At 35.2% G+C, this 23,563-nt stretch overlaps 1 protein-coding gene across 2 annotated transcripts in view; it reads right to left on the bottom strand.

Moving 5' to 3' along the window:
- Positions 1-1,631: 1,631 nt before the first annotated feature.
- The window catches only part of LOC136039834 (mismatch repair endonuclease PMS2-like), a 49,518-nt gene continuing 27,586 nt past the window's right edge, over positions 1,632-23,563 (bottom strand). For both annotated transcript variants that reach the window (XM_065723747.1, XM_065723748.1), the window contains 7 exons: positions 23,184-23,348; positions 18,964-19,123; positions 15,843-16,615; positions 11,028-11,176; positions 5,354-5,454; positions 4,297-4,547; positions 1,632-1,752 (listed from right to left, as the gene is read on the bottom strand). In XM_065723747.1, coding sequence (XP_065579819.1) covers positions 1,690-1,752; positions 4,297-4,547; positions 5,354-5,454; positions 11,028-11,176; positions 15,843-16,615; positions 18,964-19,123; positions 23,184-23,348 — 1,662 coding nt within the window. In that variant the 3' untranslated portion in view covers positions 1,632-1,689. The remainder of the gene's footprint in view (positions 1,753-4,296; positions 4,548-5,353; positions 5,455-11,027; positions 11,177-15,842; positions 16,616-18,963; positions 19,124-23,183; positions 23,349-23,563) is intronic.

Below are 23,563 nucleotides of genomic sequence, written 5' to 3'. Positions count from 1 at the left end.
GTTTTAAATAAAAAGTTGAGTTGAGTAAATAAATAAAAGTGGATATGCAATGGTGTCCGAGCCATCGCAAAATAGCGGACAAAATAGGAGAGCTAAATGATTAACAATGAAAAAAAATAAAAAATAGAATTACCTTTGAATCTTGGTAATTCCCCCAATCGATATGTAGAGTATTTAATATTGAACGGTTCCTGGTAACCAAGTGTAAGTAAGGAGTGTCTAGGCCTAATAGTAACCAAAACTCTCAAAAGAAATTGATAACAGTTAATACATCAAAAGAATCGGCTTTTAATGCTGATTCCAAGAATATAAAACTGATTAAGTTTAATATTGCCCATCAAAAGCTACGAGCTAGAATTACTTTGCCAGATTAAAAAAAAAAACAGGGGAGACAAACCCCGCAAGTCAAGCTATCTAAATGAAAATTGAACCATCAGATTCACCATATCAGATACCTCTACTGCAGAAGTTTCAAGCTCCTTTCTACAAAAATATGGAAATTCCCCAAAAAAAAGATCCCGGATGCGTATTCATTTGTTTTTGTTTTTTTCTACGGGAGACCATGTGGAGTCAATGGTCCTAAAGATAAAAAAAGGGCTCGTTCGACCGAAAATCAAAACATGCACCCTTTTTAAGTGAGTAAAAAGATTGTACCATGAGAAAGCAGAACTTTTTGTCATTTTACAACACCGAATTGTGGCATCGATGAAGTTTCTATGTATTGACAATTCTGAGATAGACAATTGATTTAAAAATATCAAAATCTAAATATTGAGCTTCCAAGTTGCAGACGAAGTATAATACCACCCAATGGGCACTCATTCCTAAAAGTCACGTAGTCTATAAAAGGTAAATAATGCCCTAGATGGACGGCTGAAAATCACGATCTTTGGCAATGTACAATCCATGCCCTATCCCTCCCGACCTTTCTCTCATTATTTCCCAAGAAAGCAGGGGAGAACCATATTTATCGTACAACTTGCTGTTTGAATACGGTCAGTCAAACGATTATCCAAAACGGTCCATATACATTCTCTCTAGAAAGCATCTAAGAAAACCCTCCTCGACTTTTCGGAGCGCCCACGCATCAAAACTATACTGTACCACTGTTATCGCTGTAGCTTTCAATATTTTAGTCTTGGTTTTTACTTTTCTTTCTATTTGCCCAAACCTTTTTCAACCTTAAAAAAACACCCTGGGCCTTAGCTATTCTACTTGTAACATCTTCACTGCATCCACCATCTATGCCAATAATACTACCCACGTAAGCACGGCTACTCTCTTGACCGATCTTCTCATAACATCACCTCTTCACTTTTATTAACTCTTAGTCAAAGCGTCTTAGTCTTCTTATCATTGATTTCCAGACCTGTTCTTGCACCCTAAATGTCTCAAAATCTCTAAAATATAATGTATTTGCTAACATTTTCATCTGGGACATTCAAATTATTAGTATAATCAAGGTTTAGGAGTTTTACCTTCCCATTTAATTCCATTCTCTCCCATACTCTTTGCTGTGTTCATTAAGACAAAGTCCATCAAATGACCCATATAACTGGAGATAGAACGCAACCCTGCTGAAGAAAAGCATAGATAACGAGCAAATTCTTCGGCGAATAAATAAATTAGACTTTATAAAGAAATTATTTTTAATGCAAAGTGGGTAAAAAAAGTAAAAAAAGAAATTATTCACAGTTCCAACATGCCAACATCAACCAAATGTCTCATCGTCGGTCGACCATGGGGGCAGTTCTAGAATAAGAAAATAAAATTAGGACAGAAATAAAACTCATTTTTAGAGTCAATTCAGGAAGGACTAGGAAGTAAACATAAATTAATGTTATTCATAGAGACGGGGTAAGGAAGTGGGGGCGGGGAAGGAGTAGGAAAGCAAATCTAAAGAAATCAGCGAAACATTTAAATCAAAGGTAAAAGATCTTATCTGATTCCACAGGAAATCAATGCTAACAGCTTTTGAATTTTGGCTCTTCCAGAGTTGTCACAGTTAAGTTGTCGAAAGAAATGTTCCAGCACATTTAGCTAATCAAAATTTAGATCAACCAAGCAGAGTAGAGGAATTTACGTGTTTTAACCGTCATTTTAATGACTAGGAGGCTTAATGACTAGGAGAGGTCTCCCTTGAACTTCCACGATCAGATGAACGGGGATCCACACCTCCATCACTAATTGGATTTTCTGTTCTTGAAAATGTCAGATGGACAATAGCGGACTGGTCATTTCCACTGTCCTATTTTTATTTTTATCCAGCACAGTATTGACAGCGGGAACGACAGCAATAGGATCGTTAAATTTACGGTCGAACTTTAGTATATTTATACAGCTAAAAAGCTCTTTACAAGAATAGCTTTCCTTCTACAACGGCACAACTGTAAGGAGTTAATGCTCATGGCCCGTTTCTGATGTCGTATCAAGACTTACACCACCTAGTACAGAGATAATTAACATACCAAATTTCATTGTCAAATCACATTCTGAGGTTCCCGTTTTTCTAGGTTCAGCATCTGCGGCTCTTATCACAAAAACAAGCCAGTGGACCAGATAAAATCCTGAAAAATGCCTCCAGGCCAGACAGGTCCTGTAGGACACAGTAAACAAGAAGTTACCAACAAGAAGATAATGATACCATCATTTGCTGGGGTTCACATGAATCCTCCATCTGATTTTGGTGACTTTTACGGAAAATAAGGTTGTTTCGCTCCCTATCATGATTGAATTCTTTCGGCAAAGCACACTCATGATTGTTCGTGCTCGTTTGTCATTACTCGTAATAAAATGTCAAAATAATCACTTTTCGTAACCGTCTCGTCTAGCACTACCTAAGATTAGAAAAGGAATCATCGACCAGCTCAGGTTTGGTGGAGGGATTCTCAACGGTACCTCGACTGGTGGCCCTAAATCTGGCATCCCAGTTGGAGCCTCTCAAACTGGAATATCCTAAGTTTTTTGGTTACATTCCCTTGAATTTGCTACCCTTGTTACCACCATCACCTGGATATGTCGTATATACTCGGATCCAAGTCGTATCATCCAAGTGTGGGTATGGATCTTGGATCATCATTCGTCTTGGATATAGATCTATCCACTATGTAGTTAACAATAAATAGCAAAGACGCCCAAGAGGTCCAAGCAATTCATAAAGCTTAACTTAAATTCGTTGTTATCTTCATTTAAAGTGCCTTACCATGTTCTTTTCAAACTTCTAGTCCTGCCTAAACAGGTCATACCAATTTAATCACTTGTTGTTATCAGATATCCTCTTGTTCAAGAGCTACTGCCACAGCTGCTATACCTGTTAACAGAATTTGGTCTGGTACCACAAAGGCTTTACGGAATAACGATCCTGAGGTAAAATTTGCTAGATCACAAGAGAAGTTTTGGTTGCACCTTTGGTTTACTTCTGATCCTCTAATGTTGTTTTTAAAATAAAACAGAAATTCAAGTGTGACAGTAACAGATATTGTGCCGTATTCTATAGACAGCGTGATTAGTAAAAAGCAAAAAAGCCTCTTGGGGGAATGTAGTCAACACTTACAAGTGCACAAAGTCGCTCATTAGAGTTTGAACAAACCAAACTCAACTATCTTCGTAACCCCCCCCCCCCCGCTAATTACCAAAAAAAACTGTTAAGCGCTGAAAAAATATTTATTTAAAACAACATGCAATAAACAGTTCAGGATAAGCGATTAAAGAAAACGAGATGCTAAAAATAGAATCACAGAGTTTTACTAATTTGAAGTAAGTCCAAGTCTTTTTCTCGCTGATCGAGCATAAATTTAACTGATTTATTTTGACTGGCATCTTAAGTAGTAACACATTTTTCGACTATTTAGTAACTAATAGGTAAATTTGCACACTTATGGAAGCAAATAAATAAAGTTTTTAAACTTCTATATTCGCAAATCTAGACATTTAGGCAAAGCACAGTAGCCTCATGTCAGTGGTATCAATCATAAGGGGCAAGGGGTATTGCCCACCCTACCATGACCCATTTTTGTGTATGCATTTTTTAAATGCCGTTCTGTTTCTTTTATCTTTATTAAAAAATCAAAGGAAAATTCTTGCTTCTTCCCTCCCCTGCATATTTTCGTGAATTGCAACTAATGCCGTATATGTGTTTCTTAAGCATAATTATGTTATGCTCACTTATTATTTATTGTCATTTAGATTCCAAAGCTTACCCGACTACTTAAGATACCACCTATCATTCAATGGAAATTTTAAACTGATAAAATACTTCACCAATTTCAACAGATATGTAGCCTAAGATCTACTTACCCATGGTAGTTGCATCATTCCCATATGATCAATTAATCGTCTCATATCAGCTGGAGACAAATATTGACCAATCATGACTGATTTTCGGCAAGCTCGAGACGCTAACATGGTCCTGACTTTAGAAGGCCTCAGAAATTGGGGAGTGGGACAATCTTGGAGAAGAAATAAAAGTTCTTCAATATCGGAAACACCGAATGTAATCCCTCTTGAATACGGCAAGCTGATCAGTTTAATTCTCTTAGATGAAGGTCCTGAAATTTATCAGAAATTCATAAATCAGATCCCACTATCGACAATTTTGCAAAGCGATAAAATTCTTCAGGAACACTTTATACAGCTCATGCATTTGGAGAGAAAAACGGACAAAAATGAGCTTTGCCATCCAGATCAGCAATACAAGAGTTTACACTCTTTACAAGAGTAAGGATGCTGTGATTGTTTTGAAATTTTTTTATTTTAGTTTTATTGATTTTATCCTGCTGTAAGGTTTTTATTCTTATATATTTTTGTATTGCTAAGGACGGACCTTGGACATAGGGCCGAAATATTTATTCTAATTTGTTTCCCACTGTCTTGAAAAATTCCCTATTGTTCTTCTTGTTTTTGGTGTTTATAGTTTGCTTAACCTTTTGTAATTGCAGCCTTTTACATTAACTAACAGAGAAAATATTATAATAGAAGTCACTGCCCAGTGTCATTTCCATTGCCCGGCAGCTGATCAATAAATCAAACCCGCTGGTAAACCATCCATACAGGAAGAAAAGTGATTTTCGGTTTTCTAGGAGAAAGAGAAAGATAACAGAAATTAATTTTTAATCTAAACTTTCACTTAATCTTCATTGCGTGAAGTAAAATATAACCACAAAATAATAAACTTATCTTTAATTTAACTGTTTATTTTTCTATTAATTTTCAAGTTTAGAAGCTAAGCATACATAGTAAAAGTCTGAATTGTGGGATTGCCATTCTCACTTTGCTCGGACCCTTGATCCAAATTGGAAGTTTCTGTCTCTTTCAGTCTACATTACGAAAGAAAAAAAAAAGCCAGGTAACTAACCCGATTCATCGATGTTGAACTCAAAGCCATTCTTGTTGAAAATCTGAAGATTTTCCATTAGAAGACTTTCATCTGAACAGGTCAGCTCCAGTGACTTCGGACTAAAATTAAAAACACATATTAGGTTTATCAAAAAAAAAAAAAAAAAAAAAAATCCAGCCCACAAGAAGACAGTCCCTACAGTTGGAAAATCTAGATCGAGGCACAAAAAGAATTTAACACCAAGGGTGAATGTTTACCACCAAGATATTAATCGTAGACGCAAAGAGTACGTGTAACTTATAAGAGTGGGAACTGGTGCTAGTGTTCACCAAAAACCTCAGCACAAACCTCAGCACCATCTAGCATTTGGCGACACTTGGCATCTTTTTCAGTGTAATAATAAGTATAATTAATTTAATTTGTGGGGTTGGTAAAATTAGGGTAGTAATAAGTGCACTTAGTTTCTGACAAAAGAAATACCAAGGGTTGCCAAACACCAGACGGCGTTGTTGGGGTTTGATTGCCGGTACTAACGCCAGTTTCCACTCTTATAAAATACTCATACTCTCTGGGGGGATGGTTATGAGCAGAGATGGACTTGACTAATTAGTTCTACATGGCATTTAATAGTAACTTTAATAGCAATAATAACTAATTTTCTGCAAATGAAAGTAAAACGTGTCATTAGATACTAAAAGTAAACAAAAGTGATCCTATAGCTAAAAAGGGTTACCGCCTACCTAGGCCACTCGCTCTTTATGCAGATATTGCTGTGTTAGTAGAGATTCTGCCAAAATTTACTACAATTCCTGTAACCGAAAGTTCGTTGCATATATCTGGATTTCAGTGCTTATATAATCTGGGGTTGCCAAACTGCAGAAGAGGAGTTGGTGTCTACGTCAGAGAAGGTTTCCAGATTAGTCTTATTAACCGTCTAATTTTCAATTTACCCTAGGTGGAAAGTTTATGGCTTGATATTGCTCTTCAAGAAAAAAAACATAAACTGTATTGGGTGTGGATATAGAAGCCCTAGTGCACCCAGTCTTGATGATTGTGATATATCTTTAAAAACAATTATTGATGAAATGGTATCTTCAGTATCACCAACGGTTGCATCTGATTTGATAACTATTGGCGATTTCAACTTCCCCTCAATCGACTAGGTTGATGGTCTTGGTCATGCACCATCTAGTAATGCAGATGCACCATTTGTGTCTAGTCTATCTGATAACTTTCTTCATCAAACATTTGACAAGCCAACAAGGCATCGTGGCCACCAGAATCCTTCCTTGTTAGTTCTCGTAATTTTGAGCAATCTAGAATCCCTCATCAGAAATGAATTTATTCCTTTCAGTTGGCATCCTTTCTATGTCGTCCTTGAATAATTGTCTGCAACCTAATTTTTGTCCTCGAACTTTTCTTGACTATCGAGCAATACATTAGGAACTAGTCTCAGTAAAATGGTCAGAACTAATCATTTCTGATATCAAAACATCCTGGACAAAGTTAAAGAAGCCCTCCTATCAACAGATAAAGCACACCCGTGTCTTCTACCAAAAACAGCCGAAAACACTTTCATTCCTTACAAAGGATGCAAAGAGAATAATAAACCAGAAAGCCCGAGCATAGAAAAGGTAAAAAAAGGGAAAAAAACACAGGAAAATTGACAGATGTATGCAAAGGCTCGGAAGATTGCCTCCGACGCAGTTAGAAAACTGAAGTCTGAACACGAGGAGAAGCTTGACATGGATATCAAGGCAAATCCCAAATCCTTCTGGTAACATGTTTTTGCTACAAATCCTAACCGTCACACCATTCCTGACCTCAAACATAACGGCAAAATCCCCTTTATCTCCAGTAGATAAGGCCAATATATTGAACATCCAGTTTACCTCTGCTTTCACCATCAGATCCTGTCCACCTTTCCCTACAGCACCATCAGATTTAATATTCAATGCCTAAATCGTCTGTTACTGAACAAATGGTCCTAACTAGCCTCTATAAACTTGTTGTTAACAAATTTAAGAGATCAGATGGGATACACCCAAGGTTCCTCTTAAGGAGTATCGAAATGTTCTCAGTTCTCCCATGTGTTGACTGTTCCAGTTATCCCTACAAAACGGAGAACTACCTTCAGAATGTGAAACATCCTAAATTACACCAATTCACAAAACAAGGCTCCAAACATCAGGAAGAGAATTACCGTCCCATCAGCACTACTTATGCAGCTGTAAAGGTTCTCGAGAGATTTGCCAACAGCGCTCTTATTCAGCACTTCGAAGCAAACAACATTCTCACTTCCACTCAACATGACTTCAGGCCTTTCAGATTTGTTGACACTAACCTATTACAAAGATATGAGTATGTCATGAGATATGAGTATGATACTCCGCGTTGATTTTTTGTAGCGGGTCAAAAATAAATTATTATTATTATTATTGTTGGATAACGATTTCCCTGTCGATATGGTGCTCCAGGCCTTCTCAAAAGCATTTGACAGGGTTGGTCATGCATTCCTCATCACCAAAATAAAAGAAGCAGTTGTTGATGATGTTATCGTCCTCATTTCTCCTCATCTACAACTGTTTTAAGCAGCGTTCCCCAGGAGACCATTCTTGGACCGTACTCTTCAACTTGAAAATAAATGATGCACCTAATCTTCTCCCAAACCTCTTCATTTTTATGCTGATAAAACCTCTTATCCCCCCCCCCTGCACATGGCCTTGAGTAGGTATAAGAGGTATTGAAAATAAAAAATACACTATTGTAGTCGCTGCACTACCGAGAGCTAGTAAACATCTTTTCCTATCCCTTTTCTTTGGCTTGTTACGTGAGTTTGTTTCGATATCAAAATAGCCAAGCCTATTGTCCAAGAACCAATTATCTCATTCTCTTTTCAGCCAACGATGAAAAAATTAATATCCCTTATCTTCAGGGTAAAAAAAATATATTACAAGAAAGAAGAATATTCTTTCTTGTATCACATGAAATTCAGCTTCTAGCTTTTCAGGTTCTCCTACACCTCCAAGATTTGCTACGCATCTATTTTCTTTTCAACTGTGAATGTTGTTCTTATTTTCCCATTTTCTATAGTTGTCAAAATAGACCAAAGATCAGATAAAAAAAACTTCGGGGTCAACACAGCCCCCAGGGGCAAGCGCAGTAAGGTAACACAGTTTTTTTATTCTTAAAACTGGCATACTGACATTTCTGGCCACAAGATCGATCTAAATAGATGACAAATTTAAGGAAGACCTCTTATTTTTCCCATAGTGCTTGTATCGGATCTATGGTGACACCATGACATCAAGAAGTTCCAATCGTCTGCGGTTAGAGGAGAGGTGACAATGAAAATCCCTATATATATTATATATATATATATATATATATATATATATATATATATATATATATATATATATATATATATATATATATATATATATATATATATATATAAAGGAGACAGAAGGAGAAAAGGAAGACTGTTTTCCTAAATTAGTGATTAATATAGACCAGCACTTGAATGAGGCCTTAACCCTACTCATCCATACAATCACATAGGTCAAACAGCATAGCCATACAAAATCAACCATAAAGAATCATCCATGGACAGGCAGTCATGTCGTCAATAAGTATAACTAGTCATTTACCAAACAATAGAAACAATAAAGACAAATAATTCAGAGGCAATAACCCAACACAAGGGCTCATCAGGAGAATACACTTGCCTATAGGGCTTCGGCACTTGAAATTCTCTACCCAGTCAAGTGTTGTGCCAACCGCAGAATATCCATGGCATATATACATATACATATATATATATATATATATATATATATATATATATATATATATATATATATATATATATATATATATATATATATATTGCTCGTGAAAAGATATAGGATTGTTTAAAAAAAAAAAAAAAAAACTAAACAGGAGTTCAAGGCATAAAATGCAAACAGCTCATTCTAACAGAAATGGAATATGGCAAATAATAATCTGCAGCATTTAACCACGGCGCTTCATTTTTCTCAATTTTTCTTATAGAGAATTCAACTTCTACAGATTTACAAGATATTTTGAATGTATTTCATCAGAGACAGGAATCTGTACAGAGATGAAAATCCAGATGTGGTTTCAGGGGGGAGACAGAGGGGACACTTGACCGGGGAATAAATTTTTGGGGCGCAGAATTTCAAATAAATAATTTAACTGCTATAATCATATTCTATTTTTGAAATGTAAAAAGTAGAGGCCCAAAAAGTTTCGTGCCAAATTAAAAATAAAATTCGCATTTTGTGACTACTCAAAATTTGTCTGCGGGCGCCAGAGAGACCAGACTCGTCACCGTGCCAATCTGAATTTTAGGAATTTTCATTGTGTCACAAGTTTCATAAATTTGAGTAGGTTTCCACAACCCAAGGACTCTAGACTAAAATTTTGGGCTGCTGATCCTCAAATTATCCAAAATGCCCCATTAGCTTCATAAGGGAGTCTTGATTTAAGCTTGTTTTTTATGTTTACTGTTTTCAAATAAAATTTCATTTTACTCAAAACATAATACAAATACAGAAGAGAGAATAATGACGACTTTTTTTTCCAAGACAGTGAAGGAAAAAAACTATTTAAATATTTTGCCCCTATGTCTAAGGGCCGTCTTCAGCAAAGAAAATAATAAACAATAACTAACTTACAATAAAAGTTCTTGGTTAAAAATCCATTTTTCAACATTTTAAAAATGGATATTTAACCAAGAACTTTTATTGTAAGTGTGTTATTGTTTATTATTTTCTTTGCTGAAGACGGTCCTTAGATATAGGGTCGAAATATTTAAATAGGTTTTGCTTGTTCATTGTCTTGGGAAAAATGTCCTCATTATTCCCTCTTCTGTATTTGTATTATGGAAAGGCAGTATGGTCTTCGTCATTATTTACTCAAAACATAACTTTCTGGAAAATAAAACTAACTTGCAAAAGCGATTGGTTGTTGTTTTTTTTTTCTTTTTGCTTTTTTTGAGTAGATTGATACCCCTAAAGTAAGAAACTAGGGTAGGACCGATTGAACTTCCGTTTTTTTTTTAAACGCAAGTTCCGTTTCGTTGAACTTCCGTTTTTTATTAAACTTTATCTTACGTTTATTGATGAGAAAGATATTTTTCATTAGTAAAAAAGAAAGAAAGAAAAAATGAAAACAAAAACTAATTAAACAATAACAGAAGGAGTTTAGCAATGAAAAAGATATTAAGGTATCTATATGTTTTTACCAACATTTTCGCTAGTTTTAATCTTATATTATTACTACCCAAACCAAAGCAGAGTAAAAGTCAAGCTTTGCTGGCCAGGTTGACTCTATTCAGCTACATACGGGTTCAAAATATTATCGGCCTAGTTTAAGCGATGCAGACATCGCCAGTTCCCGAATTCATATTCTGCCTATTTCTATCACCCTCTATCTTACTACTGTCGGCAAAAGTCGAACTGCCAAGAGTAGCAGCATATCACTAAGACTGATTGTCCGTTTTGGTCATTCGGAGGTAAAGGAAGCTGATAACTTAAGATCTTGTTTCTTTGTTCATTTAGTCAGGAGGGCCTTACTTAGAAAGTGGCCAGTTTCTCTATGGTCACAAGATAAAGAAGTGCTAACATTTTTATATTAAAGAAATGTAAAGGGTGAAATTACTCACACGACAAGCCTTTGACTTTGTAGAACCGTGTTGGCCTTTAAATCTTCAAAGTTATAAATCTCATCGGTAGCATGCTGATCCACAATAAAAAGATCATTTTTGAATTTGACTATGATAAATCCTAAGTTGAATTGGCCGATTATTTCCATCTAAAATTAACAATATAATAAAGGAAAGGCGAAAAGGACTAAGCCCTTTGATTACTATCATAATTAGAGACACTCAAACTGTCTTTATTAGCATCATAAGTAACAAGGTGAAGTAACATCTCGTAAATCGATGACAGTTGAATATTCGCCCCTCGTTTAAAAAAAGCTAAGGCAATAGGTCATTAGTATCAAACGTTTTCGGCTGCTTTATAAAGGAGTACTTCAGAAGCAGCAGCATCTATAGACTCCGTTACCTAGGATCACAAAAATTGATCACCCATTACAACAAACACACCCACCAGCTGTTCTCCTATATGTCTTCAGAAATCATTCGTACCTTATCTCATATATCAGCACTTTACGGTAACTTAAATCCAAAAGAGACATACAGTACGTCTCCCTTTACTTTCTAGTATTAATAAGAGAGGTGTTGAAATGGCTAGGACACGTTATGCGAATGTGCGATAAAAGATTACTAAGAATCGTTCTTTTCAGCCATCCTATGGCCAAAAAAAGCAGGTCGTTCCCATATGGGATCAGAAGAGGTCCCAAGGAAGGTTTTAAAGGACATTGGAATTTCTTGTAAGGGGGTAAATAGTGAAACTTTGAATATACTGGAGTGGAGAAGCGTACACAGCTGTGTTGGCCTCAGACGGATTGGTGCTACGGTAGGAGGAGTGATAGATAATTCTCTCTAGTAATATCACACGAAAAGCAATAAATAATATTAACTGTTGATAACAGATCGCCCAGCTCCCCTTCTCTAACAACCCTTACTCCCCTCTTGAGCTTACCTTTCCAGAGAGAGCTACAATGCTGTAATTACTTCGACGAAGTACTACTTACCAATGGCCCCCTCGAAAAATATCCCCCCCCCCTTGAACTTCACCTGACCAAGAGGAGACGATGTTTTATTATATATATATATATATATATATATATATATATATATATATATATATATATATATATATATATATATATATATATATATATATATATATATATATATATATATATATATATATATATATATATATACTTTTTACAATAATAAGATGATTAAAGCGTTATTTAGAGATGGTTAGCATTATTTATATTGCGAAGCAAGACCCCGATGATCCTATAAAACGGATTTACTATTTGATAGAGTATTGACTATTAAGAACATTTTCTATAACTGAGTCTCTCCCCACTTCCAAGAAAGTCGGGGAATTTCTGCAAATCCTGAAAGTAGTCCTGTTTTGTATATATTTATACCAAACGGTTACATATTTTTGGCAAGATTTTTAGTCGCCTGTAAGCGCTATTTAAGAGTAATACCTTGTTTACAATAGTGTAATTGCCGGAAAGACTTATTTTATTAATTATTATCTTATTAAAAAAAAAGTTACTCAATACAAGACTGATGAACCATTCAAAACGTTCCAATGAATAAAAAAAACTTTTAAACTTATTTCTGAATTCCTGAATTTATTTCAGAGCATTAGGTACTTAAATTTATTTTAGATTCTCACAAATGTTGATTAATGGAAACGAATGACCTATTACATTGTGACAATTTTCTTTTGGATTTGACCGCCGAAGTCTTAAAAATTTTACAAGTACACCCTTTAATAAAAAGAAAAAGAAAATCGAACACAGATGTTCATATTAAAATGTAGTTAAGCACACTCTCTGTACTCTAAAACACAAGCTACACACTGAGATTTTTTACACAATTCTCGGATTATGGATAAGGTGATAAGGAAAAGGCGAAGGACAAGGGCCTGGATAAAGTGAAGCAATATGCTTATAGGAAAATGATCAGCAACTTTTATGAATTTTAAAAAGTAGTTTTCAGTTTTTTAGGTGTTCTTTCAGATGATCCCACAGTCTTAACTATTAAAGTACTTTGCGTTTTTTGTATCTATAATTTCTTCTGCTCAATTCTACTATTCCACAACACTTATTTTAAAATGCTCCAAAGGGATCCGTTTTGTCTGAAAGGGATATGTTGATTATCATTAGCAACTTTTGATTTGAAAACAAAGGTAATTTTGTACCAAGATTCCTCCAACCAGGGCCGGGAATTACTTAAGTAAAAATCACTTAACTATTTCCTTAAGTAAAATCTCAGTAGTTGTACTCTACTTGAATTAACGATTCCGAAATATTCGTATTTAAGTAAAAACTAGAAGTACCTGAGAGTACATAAGTACTTAAGTACTATTGGACCAGTGTTTAATTTTAATACCAACTTTATTGGGAAGACGCTCGCTGCAATGCTTTTGAATCGTCTAACAAGGGATTCTGCTTTTCTGGAATAGTGCCCAGTAGCTGATATTTTAAACAAGGAAACCATGGATCATATGTTGAATTGCCTTTTGTTTTGAAAGGACCCTTTATTTCAGATTAACAGAAAAATAGATACAGATGGGAGCACTACAGGTGTGAAGTACAGAAGGCTATGATTCGTGAGTTTGAACTGACAGACTATATGGCCTTCACCGCAGACATTTGGTTCGCTAAAAATAAAAGTTACTTGGGAATGACTGTCCATTTGCTTGACGAAGGTTTTAGGCAGAAATAATTTGCTCTTGTATGTTCACGTTTCAAATGCTTACCTACAACAAAATCGCTGCGCAGCTGAATGGTGTCTTATAAAATTGATATAAAATTGCACTTGAAAGAAAGATATTTGGAGCATTAACTTACAGTGCTTTAAACTTCAGTAAAGCATTTAGAGAATTCCCAACTATCTTCAGTGCTGATGAGTGGCAATGAGAATGAAGATTCAGCAGGTCAAAATAACTTATTCTCGTTTTTAAATATTGAAGAGATTCTTAGAAATCGGAGTGAGCAAAAATGGGTTGAGTATTTCCCACTTCCTCCTCATTTCAGATACGTCAGCCATAGACTCAATTAGCTTGCACGCTCAAATTCTGATAAAACATCGAACGTTGTTGCATTTAAGTGGCAGAACTATTTCGCTTTTACCAAGTGTACTGCTCTCTGGGACGCTGTTAACAGGACGTCAAAAGCCGCAAACGTTATCAAAAAGATATACGATACACAGCTCATCAGGCATGTCATAACTCGATGGAATTCGAAATATGACACTGTCAAACTTCGATGGATCGTTGCATAAATACAGGAACTTGAAGACGTTGTAATGCTTCACAGAAACCAAAGTTTGGTTCTCGAGACGTAGATTTTCTAGAAAAACATATGAAAGTCATGGAGCATTAGTGGTTGGTCGTGATATTCCTCAGGGGGAAGAAAAGTGCTACTTTTGTACATTTTATCCTTCAATTCAATTTTTGAAAAGAAGTTTAAAAAGCTGAAAGATTTAGGGAGGTTTTGCCAGCCACTAGTATATGCTTTTTATGTGGGCCTGGAGGAAAGATCTTCTACTATCCTGGATGAAAAACTTTTTAATGCCAAAAATCATAGTGCTGCCACTTTAAGTCATCCTTATTTAAAACTTAAGTGGTTCCTTAGCGAGAGTAGGAAAGTAGCTTTTAAATTCTTGGAAGAAGAAGCAAGAAAGGCTAAGATCCCAAAGCTTTTGACGAGGTTAATAGAACTGAGAGAGCTAGCTACTATTCTGGTGATGAATATTTTAACAATAGTGACGAACAAACAACCACAAACAATTCGGAGAATCGTGAACACGTACTGCGAAGCGACTGTTTTCGGTTGGTGGAGGAATGTTTACCCTAAAATGGAAAATGCTTGGAGATACTATGTTTGAAAAGCTACTACTCTTGAACGGAGCAAGCAAGAAATCCAATTAAATTGTTATGTGCCATTAAGTGAAGAATGATGTGTTTGAAATTGTTTTTACTATCTAGCATTCTGATATTTTAAATAGATTGCATTTTTTATTTAAGAGTTCCTGTATCGGGTAATCAAAGTAAAAAACAGTTTTGCTGACTTTGCGAGGTACCTTTTCGTCAGGGTTCAGAGTCAGATATCTGAGGAAAAACATTTTACTTCTGAAAACTAGCACATAGCATGACCATAGTAAATATGGTACAATTAGCATGGGAGTTATTCTAACAAATATCAGCACGAAACTTTTTGGTAGTCAACTCTGTGAGATAAACTGCAAGTGGTATTCCTTACCGTTTACCTGGCTCGTTTCGTCTTCGCAAATACCTACCAGGAAACCAAGTAGATACAACAGTGGTCACTTATAGATTATAGGCAGAATCTCAATATTGTGAAAATACTTGAGTACTCAAGTACTATGAATGATACTTTATTTACAAACTAACTTTCACAACTTTAATCTGACGAATTTGTCGTTTTTATCAGGTAGGCATACATTATAAAAACATATAACAATGGTCTCGAGTGGCTTGTCATTTAAAAACGCTAACAAACCAACTGACACATTATAAGATAAGAATACAATGTTCATTTATTTAGGATTTCAACAAACGGTGGCACAAAGCTCTTTCTATATCGCTGAGTTCCTTCATTGATAGGATTTACAACCGGAATTTTTTGTACTTTTGATCGATGTAAACAGGGCTTTGATGGCCAATCAGGCGCTGAGAGTAGATATTGAAAACGTGAGTTAAGACGCAGTTATTAGTTTTATAAACTTAATAAATTTGGAGCTATAAAAAGTTATCTAAAAGCATAGAATAAAATTAATCCAAAAGCTTAAGATTACCTTGAAGAAATCTTCTTTCTCAATCTGTTTACTCAATTCTTCCTCTGCTAGTGAATTATCAGATGTACTGATTTTCGCACGAAAATTTCTACAATATCTTTCCACCTTTTTCCTTTGCCTTTCCAAATCCTTTTCTTGGCATTTTTTCTTTATACTTTCGAGTGAAATATCTAACCTCTTTTCAAAGACCTCAGTTCTTGCTTGGTCATCTATTTCGATATGTGTAACCGCAATATTAGAATGTCCCACTTCTTTTGGGGGCAACAGAGACGAAACACTAACTGGCAATACAACCTCATTAACAAATGATTTGCCCGCTCGGTCTGTTCTATCATTATCTTTCAAAGAGTGTTCAACATCCGCCTGGGCATTTATTTTTCTCTCTTGTATCACGTGAAATTCAACTTCTAGCTCTTCAGGTTCGCCTACACCTCCAAAATTTGCTACGTCATCTATCTTCTTTTCAACTGTGAATACTGATCTTATTTTCCCATTTTCTATAGTTGTCTCTTTATTTCCAGGAACTTTTAATTGCCCAGGTTCTTCAAGTTTGAATACATCTCTGTTATCCTGAATAACTGTATCCTCCTTATTTGTAGCATGAGTCAATATTTTAGCAGCTCCTGTTTTAACATTTTCACCATGTTTTGATATTTGAGAGTTTTCTTGAGCTTCGAAGGAAGAATTTAGTTTAGGCTGCTTATATTTCTGAAACAGATCCCCGTGCGTAAATGAAACCGTTCTGTTCGGTCCAGGGGGCTCTTCTGTAAGACCTAATAGAGAAAAAATGAAAAATCAAAACTTTATATTTTTTAAGAGCCAATTCATATAGTACATAAAAGGCTATTAAAAAAAATGTATCCAAAAACCCTAAAATATATCCAAATGAGCAATGAACTCGTCCAAGTCGAACAGAATCAACTGTCCATCTTCATTTGGCGGCAACAGAGATGAAAAACTAACTGGCAATATAACCTTATTAACAAATGATTGGCCCGCTCGGTGTGTTCTACCATTATCTTCCAAAGAGTATTCAACCTTTGTCTCGGCATTTCTTTTTCTTGTATCACATGGAATTCAACTTCTAGCTTATCACTAGTCTTGGCAATTATATTCGTTTCCGTGTGGCATTGGGTTTCCTTTTTATTCATTCCATGCTTCATACACTTTGTTTTTATTGCTCGAATTGTTGTCTCTCCTATTGTTGTTACTATTTATTTTTTATAGTGAAAAATCATACGGCTTTTTGTTTCAATTCATCATGTCCATCTGCATTTGGCGGCAACAGAGACGAAAAACTAACTGGCAATCTGACCTTATTAACAAATGATTGGCCCGCTCAATCTGTTCTACCATTATATATGACAGTATGTAGTACAATTATGTATATGACAGTAGAGGCAATGGGCCTTTGTGTACTGATCCCCGACTCAGTTTGGTAAGCCTGCCTGTAGTAATGATAAATGTGAGGGCTAAAAGGGAATACTACCCAAGTGATGTGATTTAACCAAACACTTGGAAAACTATAGATTATATGACTATCTTAGCTCTTTGACTATCTACCTTGGTTCTTCTGCCCTAGGAATGACGCATGGACGGATAATAAATAGAATTAAATATTAAAAAATGAACTATCATAATTTTTATAAAATCCTAATTAGAGAGTTAGTGCCAGATTTGCCTCTCACTCAACCAGACTACGTCTTGGCTTTTTCTACAATTAGCCATGGCTTGATACTAACAACTATTCGATTTTAATTCGAGTTCGTTGATTTTGAATTAAATACAATAGTTTTTGGTTCATTATTTGAATTAAAATCGAGCAGTTGTGGGCATCAAGCCATGGCTAATTGTAGAGAAAGCCAAGACAGATAGTCTGATTGAGTGAGAGGTTTTTGGTCACTTCCATCTTCATACTAATTTAATAAGTACCCCTTATAGAGGCAAATTGATTTCCACAAAACATGTTGCAACTTCAGATTTTGGAATCTATGAGGGTCAGTAATTGTTTTTATTCTGTTTTTTTTTTTAGAATAACTTACAATATATAATTCGCTATCCAAATTTCTAGAGCACAACCACCTCCCAAAATCAAAACATAACCTGTAAACAACAACTTTTGAGCAACTGCAATTTGAAATCACTGAATTACACAAAAGTAATGATAAACATTGCGTTCGAACGAGGTCAAATAAAAAAGAAGACATCTAGGGACTTTATACTGGATCAGGTCTGAACCCAGAAAGGCAAAGTTGTGAGAAAGTTTAGATACATAAAGTTTAGAGTTATTCTTCCCCAAAGGATGTGAAATTGGTCTTTGACTAAAAATATAATAATAACTGTAATAATATGAGAATTCAGGGACCCTATCTACCCAGAGAGGTCAAATAAGCCTTACATCTCCAAAAAGCCCAGCTAGAACATCAGTTTTTATCTCTGTCGACCACTGACGGCTTACGCACTGTGACGAAATTTATACCAGCAAAAGTAATAGAGATTAGGGGAATATTGGCGATATTAGATGGCTAGATGGCACCATGAAAAAAAAACACTACAAGCGAAAAACAAATGTTTCAACCAACACAGAATATTAATTTTAGAAATCAATTCGACTAGGTTTATCTTACAGTGGCATCCAGACAAATTCCAATATCAATTGAAATTTGTGAAAATTTGTTAACAACATCAATAGGCAAAACAGGTACGTTGTAAATGTAACTCAATTACTCGATTCAGTGACACATACGCACACTTCATTGTGACTAGATTACCAAGCAAACTAATTAAGACTGTTCAGATTTCGTGAAAAGAAAGCAATCATAACCAAAACTCCTTCTTTTTTTTGTACCCGAAAAAAATTCTTTGGTGAACTCCCCCCCAAGGAAAAAAAAAATCCCGGATACGACCCTGTTGTTGCAACTCATCAACTTGCAACTGAAAACAAGAGGGAAAACAGAAAATGTTCACTGTGCACGAAAATGTCGCAGTGTGTGACCACGACTAAAGTTTATTCTCTGACAACTGTACTTTAGAAAACACTTTGCTGTTCTATAGAGAAGACTGACTCGCCTGGACTAGTCTTTGAACTAAGAAAAAAAAAAATATAATACTCATGACTTGCCATCGTGTTTCCTTTTGAATGAAGAAAGCTTGGTGAAAACACTTTTTATTAGACATGGTGGTTTCGATTCTGAGCCATTTTCTCTTATCTCTCTGCTTGTTTCAACAATATTTGAAACGAATGAAGAGGGAATTCGCTCATAAAGTTTCAGTAGAGATGTCTGAAAAAAAAAGCTCCACAAATTATATCTTGTTAATACATGAAGAAAACCACCAAAACAACAAAGAACAAGACAGTGCATGCAAGGAAAAGGGAATAAGAAAAGAAGTAAAAAATTGATACGAAACTAGCAAAAGATTCAAAAAAGAGCTATCAAAACTGCAAAAAAAATATACTATAATACACATAAAATAAATGGTGTTAAAGTTCACCTAATCTACGTGAACTCAAGCTTTACGGTATAATTTGCAAACAACAATTTCAATAAGACATGTACCACATCATCTTTAAACTTGTGTTAAGAGCTAGCTTGAAGTAAAAAAAAAGAGTTAAGACAACACTGCCTTTCTATTTACACTTAAAATGAAATACTAACGGTCAAAAATTTTAATTAAGACAGTGGAATTTGAAAATAAATTATATGAATACTAATAAATTTCAGAATTTTTCGTCTTTACATCCAGAAACCTTTATTAAAGAAAACAAAAAGAGACCATAAATCCAGAATGAAAAATTTAACACACAGGCCTACTAGATAATAACATGACAAAAATGAGGAGAAACGAAAGAAAGTTCCATAAAATAAATTATATCAGTTATTTTAAAAATCTGAAAGCAATCAAGTGACGACGTGCGACGGGTATATAAAGCAAGCATTTCTGAAATGAAAAACCAATTTAACACATAGGCCTACGAGATAATAACATGACAAAAATGAGGAGAAACGAAAGAAACTTCCATAAAATAAATTATATCAGTTATTTTAAAAATCTGAAAGCAATCAAGTGACGACGTGCGACGGGTATATAAAGCAAGCATTTCTCAAATGAAAAACCAATTTAACACATAGGCCTACGAGATAATAACATGACAAAAATGAAGAGAAACGAAAGAAACTTGTATAAAGCAAGCATTTTTCAATTGAAAAACCAGAGTCAGTACGTATCCCATTTCGACAAGAAATAATAAGTATTCTTTGGCTTTCTTTTTGAATGAGGTTGTCCAACTGGTTCTGCTACTATCTATTTACTAAAATCCTTGATCGTTGTTATTTATGCAATCAACTACTTTTTCTTTCTTTAATCAGTACAAAAAATGTAACCACTTATCCCCCCCCCGCAGAGCCATGACTCCCGTGATGGGAAATAACTGTTTTGAATAACATTTTGTTATGATACACAAAAATTAGGAAACCGGAGGCAACATTTAGCGTTGCCTTAGTAAAGAGACATGTGCTTCAGTATATTTTTTTCGACCCCCTTGTATGGAAATGGCGGCCGTAGAAGCTTAGTAGAGGGCTCTTTTAATCAGTGATTAGAAGTTCTAGTATCCTACGCAAAGGTTGAAAGTGATCGAAGGGCAACCATCACCTTTTCCCGTACCCTTTTTTGCCACCAGACCCCTATAGCCCCCAAGACATGCGATCAAAATTTTGATATAACAATTTTTCTCGGATTAATAGAAAAATTCAGTAAGCATGTCTCCCAGAATAATATGACCTCTACTACCCCTTTGACGAAGGTAATAAATTATGGAAACTGGCAATTATCTGTGGATACGTTCTATAGTAAAAGAGACACATATTTGATCTTGAGAATATGATCGGCTCGCAACTTTCAAAGACTGGTTTCTGAGCCAATAGGATCGCGTAATTTGCTGGGGGAAGATGAATGGAGAGCCAGTATAGACACTACCTCTCATCTAACGCTATCTCAGTAGAACAGTCTATACCGACGATATTTATTCTGCAAGTCGTTTCGTATATCAATGGAAAATTCACGGAATTATATATTCCAGAAGGTTTCTCCTCTCTTGATGTTCAAAGTTCAAACCGTCGTTAAGTATCTTTAGGAAAATTCCCTGTTCTGGCAAACTCTAAATGACTGCTAGTGGCTAGTTAGTTAGTCATTGTTGTGTTTCTAATCATGCGCATAAAGGTGTTCTTTCAAGAATTGGTAAAGTCTGTTTTCAAAGTTATTAATTGTATTGGCTTTGGCTACCGCATCAGGGAGCAAATTCCAATCATCTACAGGTGGGAAATTTCAAAAATCTATTCCGAGTCTATTGAAAGCTGTTAATTTGAACACCCTTTCGGGGTGGTCTCTTGTGGTTTAAAGCTTTGCAGGCTGAAAATACTTTTGAAAACTGAGGTTTTCCAGTTTATTGTTTGCTTTAAGTGTTTGTATTTCCCTCCTTGTCTGCGTTTGTACTTTAGGGTGAATAGGAGTAGCTTTAATGGACCACCCTTGTAGCTCATCTCTTTAAATGCTGACGAAGTTTCATAGCACGTTGTTGGATGTTTTCTATCAGAATTTGTTTTGTAGTGGGATTCCCATATAATGTTACAATGTTCAATAGTAGGCTTCGCAAGTCCTTCGAAGAGCTTTGAAAATATATGGCTGTCCACCTGATTAGACTGATTAGTATTCCAGCTGATTAGTACTATTAATTATAACGCTTTAATGGTATTTTTTTTTTTTCTATATTTGCCTGGAACTTTAATCGATAGTCAATGAAGCCAAGATCTCTTTCTGATTCTACTTGAGTAAAGGGTCTTTAGGCCTACCTTATCCTTTATTGTCTTTCGTGGAGTAGGTGACTCTCTTTTGTTCCATTTCCAGATTACCTTGGACTTGCTTTTAGATTAGTTGTTAGCCTCTCAATATCAGTTTGAAAAATAATGGCGTCTGTTGAGGATATTATTTTTCTATATAGTTTACGATCCTCTGTATATATATTTATTGTGCTTTCAATGTCCTTGTCGATTTCATTGACGAATAGGAGGAGTGGACCAACCATTCCACCTTTTAGAACTCCACTTGTTACGTTGATTAGTCCACATAAACTAAATCTAATTCTGAATCTGTGTTGCGTTTTCAGGAATGCCTCTACCAGTTTAGAAATTTGTTATGAGAGGTTTAATTTCCACACATGGTCAATAAGCAGGTGATGTGAGACATTTTCAAAGTTTACCACATAGACTTTTTCCACATCAAAAAGGATTGCTAAACGGTTTGTCTTTCTTTAAGAGCTTGTGTTCAGTCCTTGAATATGTCTAATAAGTAGGTTTTGCAGCTTTGAGGAGAAACCCATATTGTCTGGGTTCACTAGGTTGTTTGCAAGAACATAATGGAGAATTCTATCCCCAATGCATCCTTACATCAGTTTGCAGGTTTAAAGATAGAAGCTATATGTATCTTCTATTTTTAGAAGGTATAGAACAGCCTACAATTATTTCTTAACTGAAAACTTGCGATTTTTTTTATCATTTCAAAAATTTTCTATGGTGGGCTTAGATTCCATCAGAAATTTCTTTTCAACGTTTTTTTTTTTCAGTTGTCGATATTTATCAGCATCTGTTAAGAAATAACTTTCTGTAGGTTCAGAGAAATACTGCTGTTTTTTCGATAATTGTTATTTATAATGTTTCTTAGGGCGGCGAAAACACACCTTAGATAAACAGCGAGAAAAAACTTATTAAAATTTGAATTAGTGCTATTATGAATTTATCACAAGATTTCGCGGCCTCGTTATAGCTCTTTTTACCAATAAGGGATGAACGAGATGACTTTATCTTCTATGGAGCTATTACTTTAAAAGTCTCAATTTTGACATCGTAATATGTTATAGTGACCAACAATAAATATCACTCAATAAGGACGGTAATTGCAGATAGAAAGGGAAGTTTAGACCTACACCCCTCCCTCAAATATAAAGTACAACTCTAATACCTCAATTTGAACAGGCCAAAATACGTTATGGATAAAGTGGCCAATTATAGGTCTCACTCTTTATAAATGATAGTTTTGGACAAAGAGACAGATTCTTCCCTCCCTCCCAGGCTGATCCAACGGGTCTTCTAGTTCCAGAAACTGTGGCCTCCCTTTCTAGAGGAATCTACTCCCTTCATCTCAAGGGTTTACTTATGTGCGCATCTCTGCTTACAGATATCAAATATACAACTCCGATTATCAATATAGTATTTCTTTTTTTTTACCAAGGCACTAACAATAATATTATACCATATTTCAAAACAGTAGGATTGGAAAAAAAAGCTATACCTTGACTTTAGCGAGGAGTACATTTTCATTTTCTAACATGAGCTGACGTTTGTCTGGTGTAACATTGACATCGACACTCTTCCGCTCCGTTTTGACATCAAGAAAGAGGAACGGATATTGATGACGATTATACTGGTGATATATTTCATTTACCAATCGAGTTACCTACAAAAATATCAAATAAACTTTCGTCAATTTTTCTGTTTCTGTGTTGGATAAATCCCCCCAAAAATTTAAGAACACAGCTGGGTTTGAATTCCCTACTATAACAGTAAAGACAAAAAAGATGAAAAAGAGAAGAAAAGAAAATATAAACTCTGTTCTGACAAAAAATACTGACAGGATTCAATGATGAGCATATTGATAATGTAAAACTAGTC

This window comes from Artemia franciscana, chromosome 20, assembly GCF_032884065.1.
Source record: "Artemia franciscana chromosome 20, ASM3288406v1, whole genome shotgun sequence".
Lineage (NCBI taxonomy): Eukaryota > Metazoa > Arthropoda > Branchiopoda > Anostraca > Artemiidae > Artemia > Artemia franciscana.
Note: the sequence above shows the minus strand (reverse complement) of the source record. Positions and strands in the feature narration are given on the sequence as shown.